Source organism: Dasypus novemcinctus, chromosome 14 (assembly GCF_030445035.2).
Source record: "Dasypus novemcinctus isolate mDasNov1 chromosome 14, mDasNov1.1.hap2, whole genome shotgun sequence".
NCBI lineage: Eukaryota > Metazoa > Chordata > Mammalia > Cingulata > Dasypodidae > Dasypus > Dasypus novemcinctus.
Window position 1 is genome coordinate 29,579,110 of NC_080686.1, and position 24,914 is coordinate 29,604,023.

The following is a 24,914-nucleotide window of genomic DNA, read 5'->3' on the forward strand; positions in this document are numbered from 1 at the left end:
TTTTGTCAAATGCCTTTCTGTGTTGATTGAAATGATCATGTGTTTTTCTTTCCTTCAATTTGTTAATGTGGTGTATAATGTTAATTGATTTTCTTATGTTGAACCAGCCTTGCATACCAGGAGTAAATCCCACTTGGTCAATATGTATCAGTCTTTTGATATGCTGTTGGATTTTATTTGTAAGTATTTCGTTGAGAATTTTTGCATCTATGTTCATTAGAGAGATTGGTCTGCAATTTTCTTTTCTAGTAGTGTCTATCTGACCTTGGTTTTACGGTGATGTTGGCTTCCTATGTGTTGGGTAATTTTCCCTCTTTCTCAATTTTTTGGAAGAATTTAAACAGGTTTGGTGTTAATCTTTTTGAAATGCTCGGTAGAATTCACTTGTGAAGCCATCTGGTCCTGGACTTTTCTTTGCTGGGAGATTTTTGATGAGAGATTCAATCTCTTTAAATGTGATTGGTTTGTTAAGTTCCTGTATTTCTTCTAGTAGCATCAGTGCAAGTTGTTTCTGCATTTCTTGGAATTTGTCCATTTCATCTGCTTTTTCCAGTTTGTTGACATACAGTTTCTCATAATATCCTCTTATGATCCTTTTTATTTCTGTGGGGTCCATCATAACTTCCCCCCATTCATTTTTTTCTTTGTTATTCTAGCTAGGGATTTGTCAATTTTTTTATCTTTTCAAAGAACCAGCTCTTGGTTTCACTGATTTTCTCTATAGTTTTTTCATCATCAATTTCCTTTATTTCTGCTCTAATCTTTATTATTTATTTCCTTCTGCTCTATTTGGGATTGTTTTGCTGTTCTTTTTCTAGTTTCTCCAGTTGTTCAGTTTAATCTTTGAGTTTAGCTCTTTTTTCTGTTTTATTATAAGTGTTTAGGGCTATAAATTTCCCTCTCAGGAATGCCTTCACTGCATCCCATAAGTTTTTTTTTTTCTCTCCCCTTCCCCCCTCTCCCTCAGTTGTCTGCTCTCTGTGTTCATTCGCTGCATGTTCTTCTGTGACTGCTTCTATCCTTATCACCGGCACCAGGAATCTGTGTTTCTTTTTGTTGTCAGCTGTCTGTGTATGCAGCGCCATTCTTGGACAGGCTGCATTTTCTTTCACGCTGGGCGGCTCTCCTTATGGGGCATACTCCTTGCACGTGGGGCTCCCCTACGTGGGGGACACTCCTGTGTGGCACAGCACTCCTTGCGAGCATCAGCACTGTGCATGGGCCAGCTCCACACGGGTCAAGGAGGCCCAGGGTTTGAACCATGGACCTCCCATGTGGTAGGCAGACCCCATTCCATTGGGCCAAGTCTGCATCCCCCCATAAGTTTTGATAAGAAGTGTTCTCATTTTCATTAGTCTCGATATATTTACTGATCTTACTTGCAATTTCTTCTTTGACCCATTGATTATTTAGGAGTGTGTTGTTTAACATCAACATGTTTGCAAATTTACTTTTTTCCTATTATTGATTTCCAGTTTCATTCCATTATGGTCTGAGAAGGTGCTTTGCATAATTTCAGTCTTTTTATACTTATTGAGAGCTGCATTGTGTTCTAACATGTAGTCTATCCTGGAGAAAGATCCATGGGCATTTGAGAAGAAGGTATAACCCACTGAGTTTGGATGCAACGTTCTGTATATGTCTGTTAGGTCCAACTCATTTATCACATCATTAAAGTTCTGTTTCCTGGTTGATTATCTGTCTAGTTATTCTGTCTAATGATCTGAGTGGTGTGTTGAAGTCTCCAACGATTATTGTAGAAATGTGTATTTCTCCCTTCAGTTTTGCCAGAGTTTGTCTCATGTATTTTGGGGCACCCTGGTTAGGTGCATAGACATTTATGACTGTTATATCTTCCTGGTGGATTGTCCCTTTTATTAATAAATAATGGCCTTCTGTATTTCACAACTTTTTTGCATTTAAAGTCTATTTGTCCAATATTAGTATAGCTATCCCGCTCCTTTTTTGTTACTATTTGCATGGAGTATCTTTTTCCAACTTTTCACTTTCAGGCAGGTTGTATACCTGGGTCTAAGGTGATTCTTTTCTAGGCAGCATACAGATGTCTCATGTTTTTTCATCCATTCTATCAGGTATATCTTTTTTATGGGGGAGTATAATCCATTCACATTCAATGATATCACTGAAAATGCATTATTGCCTTCCACCATTTTATTCTTTGGTTTTCATATGTCATACTTTATTTTTGTCTTTTTTTTTTTTTACTCTTTTGTTTATCCTTCCTGCTATTCTTTCTTCTATACTCTCCTCCAAGCTTCACTTGCCTATCTTTTTCTTTCAGGCTATAAGGCTTTCTTTTGTATTTCCTGCAAAGGTGGATTCTTTGTTATGAACTCTCTTAGTTTCTGTTTGTTTGTGAATATTTTATATTCACCTTCATATTTGAAGGACAATTTTGTTGGATAAAGAATTATTGGCTGGCAATTTTTCTCTTTCAGTATCCTAATTATATCATACCACTGTCTTCTAGCTTCCATGGTTTCTGATGAGAAATACACTCTAAGTCTTAGTGGGTGTCCCTTGTATGTGATGGTTTGCTTCTCCCTTGCTACTCTATCTTTTTTGTCTTTATCTTTGACATTTAACATTGAGTAGTATGTGTCTTAGAGTAAGTGTATTCGTATTTATCTGATTAGGATATAGTGAGATTCTTGGACATGTAAGTTCATTTCCATTGTTGGGAATTTTTCAGCTATTATTTCCTCAAATACTCTTTCTGTTCATTTTCTCTTCTTTTCTCCTTCTCAAACTCGCATGACACATATATTGTTGTGTTTCATGTTATCGTTCAACTCCCTGAGCCCCTGTTCAATTTTTTCCATTCTTTTCTCTCTTAAATTTCATCTGTTCTGTCTTCAGTATCACTTATTATTTCTTCTGTCATTTCGAGTCTTCTGTTGTATGCCTCTAATGTGTTTTTTATCTCACCTATTGTGTCTTTCATTCCCATGAGCTCTGTTACTTTTCCATTCAGGATTTCAAGTTCTTCTTTGTGCTTGCTCTATGTCTTCTTCTTTTATATATATATATTTATTTATTTTTTATTGATTTCTCTACCCTTCCCCCCCAAGTCGTCTGCTCTCTGTATCCATTTGCTGCATGTTCTTCTGTGTCTGCTTGCATTCTTGTCAGTGGCACTGGGAATCTGTGTCTCTTTTTGTTGTATCATCTTGCTGGGTCAGCTCTCCATGTGTGTGGTGCCACTCCTGGATAGGCTGTGCTTTTTTTCACGTAGGGCGGCTCTCCTTGAGGGGCGCAGTCCTTGTGCATAGGGCACCCCTATGTGGGGGTGCCTGCATGGCATGGCACTGTGTGTGGGCCAGTATACCACAGGAGGCCCTGGATTTGAACCCTGGACCTCCTATATGGTAGGCAGATGCTCTATCAGTTGAGCCAAATCCGCTTCCCTCTATGTCTTCTTGATGTCGTTGATCTCTTTAGCCATATTGTCTTTCAACTCATTAATTTGATTTTGGAATTTTGTGTGCATCTTGTTAATTAGTTATCTCAAATCCTGTGTCTCTTCTGGGGCTTTCATATATATTTTTCCTTGGACCATTTTTTCTATTTTCTTAGTATGGCTTGTAAGTTTTTGCTGATGTCTTGGCATCTGATTAGAATGGTAGTTTAATTGGATGCTCAATTTCTTTCTCTTTCATAGGGATTTAATGGCAGGAGTCTGTGTGCTACGGCTATTCTTTGATTCTTGCTTTGACCTGGGTTGTTAGAATTGTCCCTGTTGCTCAAAACTGGGCTCTGGACCTAGTAATGGATTGCAGACCCACTTCCTCGGGCCTTAGGGAGGGAGGCTATAAATGCCGGAAAAAGCCTCTCTTATATTTAATTTTCTCATGTGCACTTCCCTGCCAGCAGATGGTGCTCTTTGGCAGTCCTGTCAGTTCAAAGCCTGGTCATGGTGTTTTTGAGTTTTGTGGTTGCAATTCCCCTTCTTTGTCCTTCTCTCTTCTTGGCAGTGTCCAGTCTTCACCTGGTGCCCTCACCCTAGACCTTTTTCCAGGCCATTTCAGCCTGTCCTATAGCTATTTTTATGGAAAAGAGACTCCCATGTCTTTTTAGTTCCCCATAAGTTTTGATATGTTGTGTTCTTATTTTCTTTCATCTCAAGATATTTACTGAATGCTTTTGTAATTTCTTCTTTAACCCACTGATTAGATTGTGTTATTCATATATTTATGAATTTTCCCTTTTTCCATTCATTGTTGATTTTCATCTGCATTCTGTTAATGGTCAGAGAAAGTGTTTATATAATTTTAATCTTTTAAAATTTATTGAGGCCTGTCTTGTTACCCAACATATGGTGTAACCTGAAGAAGGCTCAATGAGCAGTTGAAAAGATGTATATCTGTTTTGGGGTATAGTGCTCTATAAATGTCTGTTAATTCTAATTCATTTTTCATATTACTCAAGCTTTTCATTTATCCTCTGTCTAGATGTTCCATGCAATACTGAGAGTGGTATACTTAAGTTTCCAACTATTATTGTAGAGACACTTATTTCTCCCTTCAGTCTTGCCAGTGGATGTCTCATATATCTTTGGGCACCCAGGTTAGGTCCATAAATATTAGTTATTTCTTCTTGGTGAGTTGCTCCTTTTATTAGTATATAATGATCTTATTCATCACTTATAACAGTTTTGAATTTAAAATCTATTTTGTGTTATTAGTATCACTTCTCCAGCTCTTCTTTGATTATTATTTGTGTGGAATATCTTTTTCCAACCTTTCACTTTCAACCTGGTTGTGTCCTTATGAGTCTCTTGTAGACAGCATATAGATGGCTCATATTTTTTTAATCCATTTTTATCAGTCTATGTCTTTTGATTGGGAAGTTCAAGTCATTAACATTCAATTAATGTTTATTACTGTAAAGGCATTACTACTTAGTCCATTTTATCCTTTGGCTTTCTGTTGTCATAGCTTACTATTGCCTGTATTTTTACTCTTTAATTTACCCTTCCTAATAATCTTCATTTCTACACTTTTCTCCCAGTCTGTCACCCTTGTTTTTTCCTTTCAGGCTGCAGCACTCCCTTTAGTATTTCTTGTAATTCTGGTCTTTTGGCAACATATTCCATCAGTTTTTGCTTGTCTGTGAAGACTTTGAACTCACCCTCATTCTTGAAGGACAGTTTTGCCAGATACAGAATTCTTGGCTGGCAGTCTTTCTCTTTCAGTACCTTAAATACATCATTCCATTTTCCTCTCACCTCCATGGTTTCTGATGAGGTTGGCACTTAAATCTTATCAAGGTTCACTTGTATGTGGTGCATTGCTTTTCTCTTGCTGCTTTCAGAATCCTCCATCGCTGATATTTGTCATTATGAAAATAGTAGGCCTCTCAGAGTGAGTGTATTTGGATTTATCCTGTTTGGGATGCATTGTCCTTCTTGGATATTGATATTTATGTCTTTAATAAGGGTTTGGAAATTTTCAGTCATTTCCTCAAATATTCTTTCTGCCCCATTTCCATTCTCTTCTCCTGGGATACTGTTAACGCATATGTTTGTGCGCTTTGCGGTTAATTCAATTCCCTGAGCCTCTTTTCCAGTTTTTTTCATTCTTTTCTCCTGTTCTCCTGTCTTTTCAAGTTCAGATGCTTGGTCCTTCAAGTCACTAATTCTGTCTTAAAGCAATTCAAATCTGCTGTTAGGTGCTTCTAATATACTTTTAACCTCATCCATTGTGTCTTTCATTCCCAAAAGCTCTCTTACTTTTCTTTGCAGGTTTTCAAATTGTTCTTTTATGCTCACCAGTTTCTTCTAAATATCTTTTATCTTTTTTGTCATATTTTCTTCAATTCTTTGAGTTGATTCAGGAGATTTGTGTGATTATCATTGATTAGTAGTCTGAAATCCTGTATAAGGATATTTGGTTTGTTCCTTTGGCTGGGCCATCTCCTCAAGTTTCCTAGTATGGGTTGTTATTTTTTGTTGATGTCTAGGCATCTGAATATGTTGGTGAATTTACTCTGATGGCCAATTTCTCTCTCTTGCCTAGTGTTTTTTTTTCAGAGCTCTTCTTTGATTTTTTATTCACTTTATTCTGAATCTTTAAAATTGCCCAGTTTAAGTTATCAAAATTTGGCTAGCAGCCCACTAATGGAGTTGGGCTAAAGAGAGACCTAAAAGCAAGTTTTTCTTCTCCTTCTAGTTTCTTGGCTGGCTAGCAGAATGCGCTCATCCATGAACCTTTCAAGGGAGGTGTTTTTTCAACCTCCACTTTCCCGTGTTTGCGGTTTGGCCAGAGCTGAGAATCAAAGTGGGCTTTGCTGGCAGAATTCACTGATGACAAACCACTCTCCAACCTCCAGTGCACCTTTCCTCTTCCCTTGTAACAGCTGACCGGGTGGAAGACATTCCCCTCTCAGTCGACTGCAGTGAGCCAGGGGTTTTATCCAGGCATAATGTCTTGAGGGTGGGGAATGGGGGCCATTACCAGCCACTGCAGGGGTTTAGTAATTCAGGTTTGTTGTTTTGGATTCTTTGTTTCACTGTCCCTTGCCCTTTTGGCGGTTGCACAGAACTCTCCTGGTCTGCTGGCCCCCAAAGCAGTCCTTGGGCAGCTTTTGGCCCTTTCTCCATTGTTTTTGTGAGAGAGTTCAGCCCTGCCTGCCTACTCACACACTATCTTCCCAAAACCAGCCTGTTGATCCAGTTTTTAATAAATTTTTGTATATGGTGAGAGGTAGGGTCCCCATTATTCTTTCACATGTGGATTTCCAGTTGTCCTAGGATCATTTGTTGAGGAGAATATTCTTTCCCTATTCAATGAACTTGACAGCATTTTCAAAAATCAACTGGTCGTAGATGTGTGGATTTATTTCTGGATTCTCAGTTCTATTTCATTGCTCCATATATTTATCATTATGCCTTTACCAGACTTTGAATTACTGTAGCTCTGTAGTAAGCTTTTAAATCAGAAAATGGGAATCTTTCAACTTTCTTCTTTTTAAAGATTATTTTGGCTATTTGGGGCTTCTTGTAATTCAATATGAAGCCATTTCTGTAAAAAAGGCTTCTGGACTTTTGATTAGGATTGCATTGAATTTGTAGATCACTTTAGGCAGTATTTATATCTTAACAATATTAAGTCTTCCAATCCATGAACACAGGATGTCTTTTCATTTGCTTGGGTGTAATTTCTTTCAGCCATCTTTTATTTTTTTTTCCTGTATAAGTATTTTACCTTCTTGGTTAAAATTATTACTAGTTATTTTATTCTCTTAGATGCTATTGTAAATGGAACCATTTTCTTGATTTCCTTTTCAGATTTTCTGTTGCTGGTGTATAGAAACCCAAAGGATTTCTATATTGAAATCCATGTTTTCTTGGATCGTGCTACTTTGCTGAATTTGTTTTTTAATTCTATTCTATTTTAATGCTTTCTTATGGATTCTTTTGGATTTTTTCTATATAGGATCATATCATCTGTGAATAGGGATAATTTGACTTCTTCTCTAGTTCTGATGCCTTTTATTTCTTTATCTTGCCTGAATGCTCTGGATAGAGTATAATATATAGTCTCCATACAATGATGCCAGAGGGGATCCTTATCTTGTTCCTGATCTTAGGGAAAAAACTTTCAGTCTTTCACCACTGTGTATGATATTTACTATGGGTTTTTCTTAAATGCCCTTTATCATGCTGAGAAAGTTCCCTTTTATTCCTTGTTTTCTGAGAGTTTTTATCTGAAAGGTTGTTGGATTTTGTCAGGTTTCTTCTCTGCATCAATTGAGATGATTTCCTGTGTTTTTTTTTCTTTATTCTATAATGAGGTATATTACATTAATTGATTTTGTTATTTTGAACTATCCTGGCATTTCTGAAATAAATCCCAGTTGGTCATGGTGTATAATCCTTTTACTATACTGTTGGATTTGGTTTGCTAGCATTTTGTTGAAGATTTTTGCGTCTATATTCTTAACGGATATTGGTCTGTAATTTTCTTTTCTTGTGCTGTCTTTATCTGGCTTTAGTATCAGTGTAATGCAGTCCTCATAGAAAGAAATAGCAAGTAGGAAGTAGGAAGCAACCCCTCTTCACTCTTTTGGAAAAGTTTGAGAAGAATTGGTGTTAAATCTATTTTAAATATTTGGTAGAATTGAGCAGTGAAACCATCCCAAAGTCCTGGACTTTTCTTTGTTGGAAAGTTTTAAATTACTGATTCAATCCCATTGTTATATGTCTCTTGCGATTTTCTATTTCTTCTTGTGTCAGATTAATTTGTCTATTTCTAGGAATTTGTCTGTTTCATCTATGTTTCTAATTTGTTGACATACACTTATTCATAGTACCCTCTTCTATTCCTTTTTTTTTTTCTTTCTGAAATGTCGGTAGTAATGCCCTCACTTTCATTCCTTATTTTAGTTATTTGGGTCTTCTATTTTTTTTTTTTTTTCCCCCAGCCTGGTTAAAGATTTGTAGATTTTTATTGATCTTTCAAAATCAACTCTTGTTTTTCTTGATTCTCTGTTGTTTTTCTATTCTCTATATCATTTATCCCTGCACTAATCTTTATGGTTTCCTTCCTTCTACTAACTTTGGGTTTAGTTTGCTCTTTTTCTAATTGATTTAGGCTGAAGTTAAATTATTGACTTGTGATCTTTCTTCATTTTTAATGTAGGCATTTAGAACTATAAATTTCCATCTGAGCAGTGCTTTTGCCACATCCCATACATTTTGGTATATTTTGTTTTTGTTTTCATTCATCTGAAGATATTTCCCAAATTTCCCTTATAATATCTTCTTTGACCCATTGGTTAAGAGTATGCAGTTTAATTACTACATATTAATAAATTTTCTGGTTTTCCTTCTGTTTTTGATTCCTAGCTTTATTCCATTGTGGTCCAAGAAAATATTTTATATGATTTCAATATTTTAAAATTTATTAAGATTTGCTTTGTGACCTAATATATGATCTATCCTGGAAAATATTCCATATGCACTTGAGAAGAATCTATATTCTGCTGTCTATATCTGTTAGATCTAATTGGTTAATAATATTATTCAGGGAAGTGGATATGACTCAAGTGATAAGGCCTCTGCCTACCATATGGGAGAACCCAGGTTCGATCCCTGGGGCCTCCTGGTGAAAAAGAGAAAGCAAGCCTGCACGGTGAGCCAGTGCCTGCATGGTAAGCCAAGTGCCCACGTGGTGAGCTGAGTGCCCACGTGAGTGCCCAAATTGTGAACTGAGGGCCTGCGCAATGACGTGCCTGTGTAAGTTCCCACATAGCAAGCCGAGTGACCACACGAGTGCCCACACATTGAGCCAGTGCCTGTACGTTGACCCAATGCCTGCATGGTGAGCTGAGTGCCCGTATGATGCTATGTGGTGAGCCAGTGCCTGCACAAATGAGTCATGCAGCAAGATGATGACGCAACAAGAGATGAAGGGGAGAGTCAAGGTGAAGCACAGCAGAGACCAGGAACGAGGTGGCTCAATTGACAGGGAACCTCCCTCCACATCAGAGGTCCCCAGGATCGAATCTCAGTGAATCCTAGAGAAGAAAGACAAGAAGAGAAAACGAAAAAAAGAGAAACAGATACAGAAGATCACACAGCAAATGGACACATACAGCAAAAGCAGCAGGGCGGGGGTGGGAGAGGGGAAGAAAAAATGAATGTTCAAAAAAATAATAGTGTTGTGCAAGTCCTCTATTTCCTTATTGATCTTCTATTTAGATATTCTATCAGTTATTGAAAGAAGTCTATTGAAGTCTCTATTATTATATGGTCTTTTTTTTTTTTAATCATCCATCCTGATTTTTCAGTGGCATGTTGGCTATTTTGAGTTATTCATTTGTATTAGAATATATATAATATTTACTTGCATAATAATCTAATGCTTCCAGAAGTCCTGGGAGGAGCCAAGTAATAGGTCTGATTTTGTTAACAAGGCCAGGGGTAGCTTTTTTAGGGTCAGCATTGATTGTCTGGTAATAGTTCTGAAACCAAGAGCTCTGTTTATGGGAGAAATGAGCACATTCTTCTTCCTATGTTGACTGTATTAGTCAGGGTTCTTTAGGGAAACAGAATCAACAAGAGATATCTGTCAATAGTGTGCGATTATATAAGCATCTCTCACGCAGCTGTGGGGATGCACAAGTCCATGTTCCACAGGCAGGCAATGAAAGTCCAGTGAAGGTTCTTGACGAGTTCTGGGAGATGCTGGCTGCCCAAGAGGAGCTGGGAAATTCTCTCTCAATGCTGGAATCACTTTCCCTTTTAAGGCATTCAGCTGATTGGGTTAAGCATCACTCTTGCTGATGACAATCTCCCCGACTGATGTAATTACAACCAGCTATCTATGATTTCCCACTGCAGTAAAGTCAATGGTGACCAAAGTCCATAAATGCCCTTGTATTACAGTTAGCCCAGTGCTTGCTTGACCAAGCAACTGGGCACAATTACATGTCTGAGTTGACACAATAGCCTAACCATCACATTAACCATCTCAAAAAATTATATCACAACCCAAACAATGCCAGACCAAAACGTGTTCATGACAATGCCTCAGCTCGAGGTTGACTGTCCAGGAATTCTTTCCGAACTCCAGGCTGAGTTAGGGCTACCATAGGACTTATGAAAAGAGAACCATATTATAGTCTCCTTACTTGTTGACTGCGAGTTTATTGAAGCCAGGGACAGTAATCTCGCCTCCTCTGTCTTCCTTGCATAGTAACATGCCTGACAAGTATGTAGGTATCCAATGCATATTTGAATGAATGACTGAATGACTATAGCATGATATGAGATGATAACACGGTAAGAATATAGCTGGTGAAAATTATTACAAGTTCAATATCCAAATAGGAACACCCAGGAGAGAGTTCAGTTCTAGTCATAGTTCGTAGAAACTCATTAATTGGAAAATCAGCACTAAGGATCAACATATCTAGTGTCTGGAGGGAAATTTTGATGGAAAAACAATATACAGAGAAAAAAGCATATATTTCCTCTCAGAGAAACTTTTCTTCTGTTGGTAAGGGATTGGGGTATGGAGGAGAAAACCAGGTAAGAGGGCAGAAAAATGCAAATAAATATATTAAAAAGTAGAAATTCATAAAGTAATTTTAGAGAAAACCCAGAATAGTTTTTAAAGTGATACATTTTATAGTTAATTTCAAAGCATAAATATTTTCCAATCACAACTTCATGTAACTATTTTGAAATTAAATTTTCTTTACAGTACCTTCACATGTAGAAGTTGGTTGTCAACTGCTATCAGCTGATTAAGATTCTCCAATATTTCTAAGTCTCTTATGTCATCAATATTATTATTGCTGATATTCAGTATAGCGAGGGATTTCTGTGGGAGAAAACACTCAGTTAGCATTAGTAAATAGTCTATTTAAATATTATGTATAGAAACCAGAAATTCTAGGCTTTCTTAACAAACTAAGATTCATCAGCTTGGGCTGTTTTGCTAGGTAAGAAAATAAAAAGCTATGGAAATTTTGTTTACATCATGATTTTTTTTCTGATGGAACTTTTATAACAAATAGTTGATAAAACTTGTTATTTTTGCCTGTAGTTCCTTCATAACTCCTATTTTCCTCTTCCAGAATATAAAAGAAATTTATAGGAAAAATAAAGCTAAGAATCAAGAAGCAAAGAAAATAAAGCAAATGATAACATAATTTAGAAAAAATACTTTGTTTAGGCAAATTATCATTTTGTGCTAAATATCACTAGAATTTGGACTTTTATAGAAAAAAATAGCTTTTATCTTTGTTTTTTTAAAATAGGAAACATGACCAAGAATGAGAGTATCTGGTTTTCATTCTTATCTCTACCTCTGTATATCATTTTCTTTTGACAATCCATATGTTCAGATGCCACTTAAAAATATTAGCCAAGTAACAAGGGGAAGTTCAATGTCAGCGGTTAATGAGGACAAAAATACATGACATAGCAGCACCAAATCAAAGCTATTTAAAATCTGAGGCTAGGAGTCTCTACTTAGAGGCTTAGATGGAGTCTACCCACTAAGGGGTCCATACTCAGCCTAATCTTTAGAGAAGATATTTCCCAGGACATTTAAAGATTTGAAATACAACTGAAAAATGATGTCTTATATTTAGAATTTAAGAATTTGCTTGTATTTGGTCAAAAATTAAGCAAGCAGGACAACCAGCAAGATGGCGGCGGAGTAAGGAGCTCCTAGAGGCAGCTCCTGCTACAGGGCAGTTAGCAACACCCAGAGCTCTCTGGAGCTAGCGGAAGCACCTGTTTGGGGTTTCAGGAGACCAGAAGAGCATCCTGCAATGTCTTTGAAGGAGTGGGAGGAGGAGACTGCACATCTGCAGAGAAGACTCCTAAGTAGAGCGCTCCACGCCCTGGAGGCCAGTGCCCATCCTCCACTGGAGGCACAAAGCCGCCTCAGGAGCTGTTCCACAGCTGGAATCAAAAGCTCCACTTCCCCAAAATGGGGGAGGAAGAGATGGTTGGGCACCAGTTTCAGCTATGATGAGGAAATTCAGTGGGCTAAGGTATGATCCTGAGCACAGCTAAGGTTTGAGCCTGTCCAGGTCAGAAAGAGGCCGGGAGCCGTCATCATAACTCCACACCTGGCACGAGGGGAAGCCGGGTGGACTGAGGATCCCAGAGCTGGTGGGGACCGGCTTCTTCCCATCCAGATCACATTGCAGGTCTAGCCTAGGCCCCAGCGCCACCTCCAGCAGGGAGGAAGCTGCCCGGGACCTGCTCCAGCCTCTCTGAGAAATTACCGGCCAAGCTGCAGAGGTCGGTAATTATCCTGCTCTGGCGACACAAGCTGCCCCAGGAGCTGTTCTGTGACGGGAATTGGAAGCTCCATTTCCCAGAAATGGGAGGAGGAGATGGTTGGCTGCCGATTTTGGCTACTGCTTGGTAGACTTGGTTGGCTAAGAGATAACCCTGGGAACAGGGGGGTGTGAACCAGCCGAAGTCAGAAAGAGGCCAGTAGCCGCCATTCTGACTCTGCCCCAGCCTGAGGGGAAGCTGGGCTGACTGACACTCTCAGTGTTGGCAGGAACCAGTTTCTTTCAATGCAGATCAGCCTGCAGTCCAGCTAGGCTTCAGCCCAGCTTCTGGTGGGGAAGAGGCTGAGGAGCCCTGCACCAGCCTATAGAAGTAACTGCAGGTAACTTTGGCTGCCATAGACTGAAAATCAGAAGTCTACCAGGGCAACTGTGGTCATCTTGGACCTGCACTGCATAGATTGCTGCCCACACTGCAGTTCCATCCCTGCCCCAGGCAGGGGAAAAAGGGGTGTGAAGCTTCATCAGTCTCTCTGGGCAACTACAGTCTAGGCCTGCACGTGGATTATTCCACATAGCTGTGACTCTTTCCCTACCCCTGGCAAAGGAGAAAGTTGGAAGAAGCTTCAGAGGTCCCTGGTGCAATGAGGACAGCTTGAGCCTCCACAGCTTACAGCACCAACTACCTGCTTGCCTCCTAATGCACAACCAGCAAGGGAGAAAGGATAGGAAGCCATAAACTAAAGAGAAAAACTCTACCCAGAATAAATACTCTAGTAAACCTGATGCGAAGACACCAACAAAAAATTACAATCCACACCAAGAAACAGGAAGCTATGGCCCAGTTAAAGGAACAAGATAAGCCTCCAGATGACATAAAGGAGTTGAGACAACTAATCATAGATGTTAAAACAAATCTCCTTAATAAGTACAATGAGATGGCTAAAGAGATTAAGGATATTAAGAAGACATCGGCAGGCCCTGGGCCTCAGCAGACTTGTAGCTCCTACCCTTTGGTTTGTTGGACTTACCCTGGCCAGCTGACAGGGAGGTGAAGAGGGTCAACCACCACAACAGGGAGCCAAGAGTGCCTACCGCTGCAAGCAGGAGAATTGCATCCATCACCCATGTGGAATCTAAGCCCCTTCTTGATATAGAGGGGGACTGGACATAACCATCCTAGGGTCCACAGAATGGAGGAATAGAGTATGGATTATAGTGGACTTACTCGTGTTCTCCTGGGGAACTACTGTGATTAGTAAGGGAAGAAATTGTAGTAGTGATGTGGAGAGGGTGGCCATGGTGGCTGCAGATGGTAGGGAGATGGAAGAAGACATATAGTGTGGGGGCATTTTCAGGACTTGGAGTTGTCCTGGATGGTGCTGCAGGGACGGATGCTGGATGTTGTATGTCCCGCCGTGGCCCACTGGGTGGACTGGGGGAGAGAGTGGACTACAACGTGGACCACTGTCCATGTGGTGCAGTGGTGCTCCAGAATGTATTCACCAGGTGCAGTGAATGTGCCGTGATGATGGAAGAGGTTTTGATGTGGGAGGGGTGGGTGGGTGGGATGGGGGGTATATGGGGACCTTATATTTTTTGAATGTAACATTTAAAAGAAAATAAAGAAGAAAAAGAAGACATTGGATGAGCACAAAGAAGAATTTGAAAGCATATATAGAAAAATAGCAGATCTTACGGGAATGAAAGGGGCAATTAATGAAATTAAAAAAACATTGGAATCATATAATAGCACATTTGAGGAGGCAGAAGAAAGGATTGGTGAGTTTGAAGAAATGACCTCTGAAAGAACATACAAAAGAAGAGATGAAGAAAAGAATGGAAGAAATTGAACAAGGTCTTAGGGAACTAAATGGCAGCAAAAGACGTGCAAACATTCGTGTCGTGGATGTCCCAGAAGGAGAAGAGAAGGGTAAAGGGGCAAAAGGAATATTTAAAGAAATAATGGTAGAAATTTTCCCAACCCTATTGAAGGACATAGATATCCCTGTCCAAGAAGCACAATGTACTCCCATCCGAAAAAATCCAAATAGACTACCTCCAAGACACATACTCATCAGAATGTCAAAGGTCAAAGACAAAGAGAGAATTCTGAGAGCAGCAAGTGAAAAGCAATGCATAACATATAAGGGATATCCAATAAGATTAAGTGCTGATTTCTCACCAGAAACCATGGAGGCAAGAAGACAGTAGTCTGATATATTTAAGAAACTACAAGAGAAAAACTTCCAGCCAAGAATCTTATAACCAGCAAGACTGTCTTTCGAAAATGAGGGTGAAATTAGAATATTCACAGATAAATAGAAACTGAGAGAATTTCTAAGCAAGAGACCAGAATTTCAGGAAATACTAAAGGGTGCGCTAGAGCCTGAAAAGAAAAGTCAGAAGAGAGAGGCCTGGAAGAGAGTCTAGAAATGAAGATTATATCAATAAAAGTAACAAAGTGTCAAAAGAGTGGTGAAAATAAAATATGACAGATAAAACTCAAATAGTCAAGAATAAGCTTAACCAGTGATGTAAAGCACTTGTATTCAGAAAACTGCAACTCAGTGTTAAAACAAATCAAAAAACCCTAACCCCCTAAATAACTGGAATCATGATCATGGATTGGAAGACTAAATATCATTAAGATGTCAATTCTACTCAAGTTGATATACAGATTTAATACAATCCTGACAAAAATAACGCCAGCATTAAAGAAAAATTTGAAAACACGGTCATTATATTTATTTGGAAGGGTAAGGAATCCTGAATAACCAGAAATATCATAAAAAGGAAAAGTGAACCCTCATCTCCAGACTTTAAATCATAATACCTATCTGTAGTGGTAAAAACAACATGGTACTGGCCTAAAGACAGACACAATAGACCAATGGAAACAGATTTATGGTTCAGAAACAGACCGTCACAAGTATGGTTAAGTGATTGTTGACTATCCTTTCAAACTCACACAGCTCAGACAGAACAATCCATTCAATAAATGGTGCTGAAAAAATTGGACATCCATAGCTGAAAGAAGGAAAGAGGACCCCTATCTGACACCTTTTCCAAAAATTAACTCAAAATGGATCAAAAAACTAAAAAGCAAGAACCATAAAACTTCTAGAATAAATTATTGGAAAATATCTTCAAACCCTGGTGGTAGGTGGTGGATTCTTAAAGGAGATAAGAGAAGGACTGAGTGGACTACTGATGTTTAATGTATGTGGAAGTTTTAATTAGCTTTACTGTAAGAGTGTGGAAATGTATAGAGTGGATGGTAACACACAGTGAGTAACAGCTAGTTTATAAATGGGGACGTGACTGAAAATGGTAGTGTAGTTATGTAAATGCCAGTTGACAGAATGCTTGAGAATAATCTAGGAATGGATAATCCAGCAAACCAAGAGAGGGGTGAGAATCATGGTTGATGGTACAGATGCAAGAGTGTCCTTTGTTAGCTAGAACAAATGTATATCACTACTGCAGGGTGATGGGAATGTGCAGAAGCATGGGAAAAATACATCTGGAGTGACCTAGAATATTATATTATATTATTAGTAGTAATAATATAATATTCTTGCATCTATGCAAAAGATGTACTGTGTTGATACCGAGGCGGTATGGAAAATGTGAGCCAAGTGTACATTATGGGCATGGTAACAATCAGATGATATTATTTTATCTGTAGCAAATGACACACCACATTGTGTTGTGTTAATGGAGGGGTGATGTTTGGGAATTCTGCACATGTGCATGATTGTTTATAAGTTTACAAATTCTGTCATAAAAAATATATTTAAAAAATAATAATGGGGTGGGTTGGGGGAAAAACACACCAAATGTAAGATAAGGGCTATGATTAGTAGTAAGATTTTGAGTGTTCTTTCATAGTTTGTAACAAACATCTCATGATAATGCAAGGTCTTGGTGGAGGGTTGATGTATGGGACCCCTGTATGATGTTATGCATGTTTGCTTTTTTAAGTTCACAACTGTTACTATACACTTAATTGTTTATGTATGTTCATATATAAATGATATAAAGATAATAACAATCTGGTTAGGGGGAAACTACTTTGTTTAGTAGTAATATTTTGACAATGCTCTTTAATCATTAGTTAAAAAAAGTTTAAAAATAATGCAAGTTATTGGTAGTAGGGTGAGATGTTATATATGTTTGTTGATGTTTTAAGTTCACAACGATTATACACGTCCTGTTTATGTATGTTTATGTATGAGTGATATATTTCAATAAATTTAAAAAAAATTAAGCAAGCAAAGATGTTTTCAGTGGTATTTTGAATAAAACTAGTCATGCCCCAGTGAATTCTATCTAAATGTATCAGTTGAAGTTGAGCTGAGGTCGATGGCAGGTGATCCATGGGGCAGATAAAGCAAGCAGAATAGGAACTAAATTACTTCTTTCTTTTCCAACTTAAAGCCCTGCTTCTCAATTTTAATAAATTTAGTTAAAAAATCTTCTTTTGGCAGAGCCCAGTGGGAGCTTAAGGGGTGCCATTGCTAGTGAATATTCTTCAATCGTTATGTCAACCAACGCAGATGTTTCTCTTTCTTCATATGAAGATCAGGGATCTAAAACTTACGCAAAAAGCTAGAGAGGCATCATTTGTCCCTAGTGGAATGGCCGGTTTTGGAGCAATTGTTGCATATGGATTATACAAACTGAAAAGCAAGGGAAATATTAAAATGTCCATTCACTTGCTCCACATGCATGTGGCAGCCCAAGGCTATGTTGTAGGAGCAGTGACTCAGAAAAGGCTATTCCATGTATTGGAAATACTGGGTAAAACCTAAACTTTAGAAGAAGCTGCTGTCTTGGTCTCATTGTTGGTATTTGCTTTAGTTAGACACCTCAAATTGAGGTTACACATATACATTGAAAATAAATCATTTCAGTAGGTTCAGACGATAACAATATTTTGAATATTGGCTTCCTTTCTTTCAGGCTTGATTTGCCTGTAGACTAGATTACTAATGACTAATTTATTCACCAGATCATTCAGGGGAGTCAAGTTAGTACAAAAGAACCATGTCACCCAAATTCTCTTGATAATGGCAAAATATCCACATTCTTAAACTCATTTGTTGAAATCAGTTCTAAAAAGACAGTAGGCCAACCCTGAAGTACTCCCATTGCTGCAGAATATCATTGTCTGTTGTTATGTAAGAGTGCTTTTTACCCCAATTAAGTTTTTTCTGTGTACCTTGTGGACTAGTCTAGTATTTTGGAATCTAGTGCTAGTTGACTCTTAAAGAACCCCTTCAGAAAAGTATATGGAATGTAACATTGTGATGCCTCCCACAACTGAAAATGTGTGTGTTTAAACCAGGAGTTCTTTACAAGGGGTCCATGAGGTTGAATTGAAATAAAAATTAAAAAAAAACCATTATTCTTGTGGGGACATGTTGGTGCAGGTGTGATAGATTAAAGAATATACTATATAGTGTGGACTTAGTAAGGGGTCCATGGTTTTCAACTGAAAGGCAAGGGGTCTGTGGAACAAAAAAAGGTTAAAAACTCATGGTTTAAACCAAACCTAATAACCTGGTAACAGAGCTGCTTAGTAGTAGTATTTATTGTAGCATCATACTTATAAATAAACATGAGGAAATTTAATTATGGATTCCACTTTAGCTTATTTGTAATTGCAGGATTATATTTTTGTTGCTGTTATTAGATTAATTTTGAAATGTCATCTTGAAATAGAAGTCTGTATTTAAAGTGTTACTCCAAAAGCAAATGAGGACTTAAAAGGTGTATAATAATATGTTTATTTTCTCTGTAAGATTCACAAATGTTAAACAACACATTACTTGTATTGGAGGTGATTAGTGATTTATGAGCAAGTTGGTTTGGTCGGACATTATTTGCAAACTTGACATACTGCAGAATGGTTTGTTGCGTTTGTGAAATTCTCTTGTCTTACTGTCTTTATATTCCATGGTCATAACATCAAAAATGTACTGTTACTAAAGTGAGTGAACACATATATGCACATACATACACACACACGCACACAAACCCTTCCACTGCTCTCCATTTCTGTGCCCTGTAAAATAAAACAGATGAAATCTGTGAAAACAACAATGTCCCACTTGGGTCTCCTGGCCCAGATTGAAGCCAGCCTATCCCAACAAACTCAATGCTAAGAATTAGCAAGTGCCTTGGTGCTGATCTCTGACTTCTCAGCTTACTGTGACACCTCCCTGTGAGGTGAATCGTGCCAGGTGACAGAGCTGATGCATCAAACCTGATGCTCCCAGACCTATGTGGTTCTGATAAGGCAGAGCTATAGATAGTCCAACCCACACTCAAATCAGAATCCAGGGCAAAAACATCTTAATGTCATGGCTGTGAAGATTGTTTAAAATTCAAACAATTATTTGAATAATTGTGCACTCCTCGTTCGTTAGCTTTCTTCCTAATGAGTCATGATAATCATCAAGGCCCAAAATATGAATGAATTAATATCTGTATTAGAACTTCTTAGTTAATCTTTTCACCTCCTTCTTTTGATCCTTCCAATTACCCTAGGAATTAGGTATTATTAAGCCCCCTTCATAAATGCTGAATCTCAGAAATTGGAAAATATTAGCTTTATCCTGCAAATAAGCTCGCAAGTGGCCCTATGTACATGCAGAATATATTCAGATATACCATTGCCATCTTCCTGTTCTAAGTTAACATGTAATCACTGTATTCCCTGTCAAAAGACTTAAATGTGGACCTACTGCCAGAGAATGAAGAGTTCTTGGATCAAACAGAAGCTTTTCTCCCAGGGGAAGCCTCTGACTCTCAACATGAAGCTCTCTTAGTTCTTCTAATCCTTCTAAACCTTCTATGACAGCAATGTAATTGCCACCCAGATACCTGCAAAATACAGACATGGTTCTAATAGAAATTTTAAAATGCCATGGTAAACATGAGAAAAACATAGTAACAAAGTCATTGAGTTGTGTTAAAACTGTATGTGCAGAATGTTCTAGTTATACTAAATCAAAGAAAGGTTCTTCTAAATGACAATAAATTATATTCTCATACATAATTTAGTCTAAGAAATAAGTTTTTAAAAATTTTTTGAGAGACTTAAAATAGTCCTAATTAAACTACCTTCCACTGCCCTGCAAATGTGAGAGAGCATAAGTATCACCTGGGCGAGTAAGTTTTAAAATGCAGATTTCTGGGCCTAACCGACAGAGATGCTGATTTGAAGGTCTAGGTGGAACCCAGTAATCTGCATTTTTAATAAACATTCCCAGCCCACCCTCGCCTCTCATGCTGAGGCTTTTAGCCTACTTTTTGAGAAGTACTGATAGTTCTTCCAATTTTGGGAAAGAGCTAAATTTTACCCATGTTTTGGGTCCATCAGTCTTCGTTGTCTAATAATTATCATTATAGGCAATAAATGGCTTGTAAGAAAATCAAATCTACATGAACGTTTTCAGCTTGGTGACCCTGCCCTTTTGATACATGTGACCCTGGCAGGCACAGAGCTCACCTGGGTTCTGTGAACCTTCAGGAAGAAATTTTAGGTGTCCTTATAAGCCTTATAGTACAAGCCATTAAGACAACTCATCCCATGCAAAAGTCAAGTTTATCAGGTTTAATAAAATACAAATATTAAGTATTACATGTAAAACCCTTTATTTTGTATTAATTGTACAAGAGAATAAAAACTGAGGTCTGTCTCACAGAACATATGTGAGAATCAGACTGGATTTCATATTTAATTTACTTTTGGAACTTATTGCAGATAAAGGAAATGCCTGTCTGCATGAACTGAAAAGACTGTAGTGATGACAAATATTTATAAAACTTAAAAATAAAATCACTTACAATTTTTCTAGTTTCTTTAATGATCTGAGGTTCTCCATACATGATATGCAATTGTTTTGTAGGTACAGGTGGGTCAGATTTGTGGCAAAATTCAAGTTAGTAATTTGAGTAATATGGTTATCATACAAATATAAAACACTGAGATTTTTACAAAAAGAGAGGTCATCCTAAAAGGAAAACAAAAGCATCACATTTAATTTCTCCTGAAATTTTAGAAGTTTGTTTTAAAGAAAGATTTTTACTTTATCATTCTGCAGATTTCCTAAGGTTAATATGAAAAGAACAATACTCTGTTCCTAGAACAGTCAAAATAAGACTTGAACAATTACAAATTAGTTCTACACTTTAGTGTTCCATAATTATATCAATAAATTTGTATTTTTAAGAAAGATTTTCCCAGTGCAAACCATTCTCCTTGGAAGCAATTAGACTCCTCTGGAAGTTGTAGCATTTAGCAAATTATTGCTCCAATATTATAAATCAGAACTTAATCATTCTGTAGGATTGGAAGTAAACCATTGTGTTATGCTATTGAGGAATAGGAAGTCATCAAATGTTCAAGAATGATGGATTAATAAACAAATTATGATGTTGCTAGAGAATACTGTACACGCATTAGATATTCCTTAATTTCTTTAGTAATATCTTGTAGAATAATTAAGTGAAAACAGTACAACCAGTATGGCCACTATTGTAAAATTATATGCATAACATTCCTAGAAAAAAGCCTGGAAGGACATCATCTGTCAACTAGTGGCTTAATCTGTAGGTGGGGTAATAGGTTGTTTTTAAATTTTTATTTTGTAGAAACAAACACTGATTACTTTTGAGGTAAAAAAATAAAGATTTTTTTTTTTTAGGTACTGGGGCTGGGGATTGAACCTGGGACCTCCCATGTGAGAAGCCAGAGCTCAACCACTGAACTACACCAGTTCCCCAAGTTGGTTTTTTCATTTACTTGCTTGTTTTTTTTTGTTATTTTTAGGAGGTACCAGGGATGGAACCTGGGACCTTATATATGGGATACAGGCACAAAACCACCTGAGCTACATCCACTTCCTAAAAATGTTTTTAAAAGTTGTTATTCAGCCTGTAATGGTATAGTCAGCCTAGAGTAAAAGGACAAGAGGTAAAGTTCCACTAAAAATACCTCAGCCCTCATTAAGTTAATAAAATCTTTCAAAATATATCCACATCTTGGGAACTTAAGTTCACAAGTTATTCATACCTTAGTATGCTATTTAGCCAGTCATCCACCCTGAAGGAATATGGTGGATATGAGGACAAGAAAGTGTCAAGAGAGTAGAGGTAGCTTTCGTGGTTGAGTGTCTGCTTCCCATGTAAGAGGTCCTGGGTTCATTTCCCCATATCTCCTAAAAAAAAGCGTCAAATGGGGGTTCTTGGGAGAAAGGTAGTCTGTATAGGGTATGATGAGGTGGAGTGCCCTAGACAAACAAAGAGGAACATGAGGATTTGGGCAATTGGATTCATGGGAAGAAGGATCACAGGAAACTGGAAAGGGACATAGAGTGGGAATTGATTGGGTCTCTGCAAAAAACAAGAAACATTTTGTAGTTGACAGTTTTGCCTGGGGCTTTGGTGTTTTTCATTAAGCATTTAATCTGTCAGGCATGGTATTCAACAGAGGTGATTTAGAGTGATGTGAACAAAATTGACATGATTCCTGACCTTATGAGGCTTAAGTCAACCCTGTTTCCTAAAAAATTTATCTCATCCACAGTCTTCAGCATTTTATTGTCCACAGTAGGTACCAATACAGATGGCCTAAAAGGGTTATTGCAGCCTTTAAAGTTTTCCAAATTAAAGCCGAGAATTACTTTAGCAATGAGAAAATGAAGTTTCAGAGTATACTGAAGTAAACATAATCTTGTCTGATATAACTGATCCAATATAACATACACTTACATAATCAGTTTAATTATGTGAAAAAAAATTTTAAACTTTTGAAATATGGTACGAAGGTTAATTCTTAGCATTCTGATATGTAAAAAAAATATTGTATTTATAGTCCAAGAATCTGGAATAGCACCAAACTATTATCTGGTTAGGTTCAAAGTACACTTTTAAACCTAGTGTTTAAAATAATAGAGTATTATTTTGGAGGAATAGTAACATACGAATTTCACATATATATACTTAAAATCACAATAGCATATTTTATAGAGACTTAGTTTTAATAGTTTAATATCAGAAATAGGAAACTGACATGAAACAAACACAATATAAATCTTACTAATCAAAATAAATATATTTATACTTACACACCAATTTCTAAACTTTACATTGTTAATTATATAAAAATAGAAAATAAATTCTGAGTTCTTACAATTCCATCTATATTTTTATCTGAAAAATTTATATGAGTTATTTTCTTCAGATGCTGAGAAACAGTTTCTTCTTTTCGGATCTTGAAATTGCTGCTTTTGGCAATTAGATCCACAGTCAGACGAACCATATTTCCTCTATAAATCAAACTCTCAGAAATAGCTCTGTTCTGATACCATCTCAAGAAGTAGGTTTAAGTATTGTTTATGCCAAACTTTCTAAAAATTAAAGAAAAGAAAAGGAGTATTAAATCTCATAGCAATTTAGGAAAAAATATTTGGACTTACTCTTTAATTTTCTTACATAAAATTATTTTAACAAACTATTTTCCACAATAGTTTATAGACATTTTTAGGGACACTTAGGTAATTTCTAAGTTTATTGTCTTAACTCTTTATAAAATGATTTAAAACACCCAAATTAATTAAAGTCACAATACTCATGTACTTTTACTTTGAACTCTTGAGTAATAATGAACTATTATTATGGAGCATCTTTTAAAGGTATATTCTCTCTTATATACAAAATATATCTCAAGGAATGTGTTTTCTTTTCATAGGTAAAGACATAGAGGCCCAGAGATTTGCAGTTGAGCATGGGATCAGGTGTCCTGGCTCCTCCTTCCTTAACAATCCACAGTTACCTCATTTCCTAAACCCTCCTAAATCAGAATACATTATGTAAAAACCTAAAGCATGTGTGTGTATATATATATATGCACTAAAGGTTTTTACACAATGTATAAAATATATATATATATATAGGGGAAAGTATTGGAAAATGGAGCTGGCCTAGAAATTTTATTATGTATAGTTATCACAACTCTAATCCTCAGAGAAGCAACATAATGCAGTGTTTCTCAAACCAGACTGGCTAGGTTCGAATTCTGGCTCTACTGCTCACATTTAGGTAATCTTGGGCACGTTTCCTCCGTTTCTTTATCTAAAAAATAAGGATAATAGTGGCACCTATTTCCAAGGGATATTGGAAGATTACGTGAGATAACTCTGCCTAGAATGTCCCACACAGTGCTTTAGACTGTTACTATGTTAATAAATGTTTGCTGTTGTCATCGTTATTATTCTGCTATTGCTAAGCTCACTGATAAGGTTATCTTCACTGTTTCATCTGAACATATCAGACTGTTAGATAGGGAAAACATGCGATTAATAAAATGTGGCTTTATGTATGTATGTTTGTTGCTCAAAAGTTTGAGATAACAAATTTTTTAATCACCCAGAAAATCTAGATATTTAATTGATAAATATTTCATAGTTTTCCCAATAGTACTTTATATTATTTCATTTAAAATGTCACCAAAATTTCAGTTTTAAATTGGGTATTATTATTTCAATATTTCTGGAATTTTACCAGCAAAACACCCTCAATTTGTGCAGTATTCAGAACATGAAAATCTGGGAAGCGGAGTTGGCCCAACGGATAGGGCATCCGCCTACCACGTGGGAGGTCCGCGGTTCAAACTCTGGGCCTCCTTGACCTGTGTGGAGCTGGCCCATGCACAGTGCTGATGTGCGCAAAGAGTGCCGTGCCATGCAGGGGTGTCCCCCATGTAGGGGAGCCCCACGCGCAATGAGTGCACCCATAAGGAGAGCCGCCCAGCGTGAAAGAAAGTGCAGCCTGCCCAAGAAAGGCACTGCACAAACGGAGAGCTGACACAGCAAGATGATGCAACAAAAAGAGACACAGGGAAACGGACTTGGCCCAGTGGTTAGGGCGCCTGTCTACCACATGGGAGGTCCACGGTTCAAACCCTGGCCTCCTTGACCCGTGTGGAGCTGGCCCATGCGCAGTGCTGATGCGCACAAGGAGTGTCCTGCCACGCAGGGGTGTCCCCCGCGTAGAGGAACCCCATGCGCAAGGAGTGCGCCTGTTAGGAGAGCCGCCCAGAGCGAAAGAAAGTGCAG

The 24,914-nt window shown here is 37.6% G+C and overlaps 1 protein-coding gene across 1 annotated transcript in view; it reads right to left on the bottom strand.

The window, feature by feature from the left end:
* PPP1R42 (protein phosphatase 1 regulatory subunit 42) overlaps window positions 1-24,914 on the bottom strand; it is a 73,767-nt gene that overhangs the window by 42,870 nt on the left and 5,983 nt on the right. The window contains exons 2-5 of the mRNA XM_058275606.2: window positions 22,991-23,207; window positions 20,644-20,810; window positions 19,539-19,677; window positions 11,235-11,351 (exon numbers count right to left, since the gene is read on the bottom strand). Coding sequence (XP_058131589.1) covers window positions 11,235-11,351; window positions 19,539-19,677; window positions 20,644-20,810; window positions 22,991-23,119 — 552 coding nt within the window. The 5' untranslated portion in view covers window positions 23,120-23,207. The remainder of the gene's footprint in view (window positions 1-11,234; window positions 11,352-19,538; window positions 19,678-20,643; window positions 20,811-22,990; window positions 23,208-24,914) is intronic.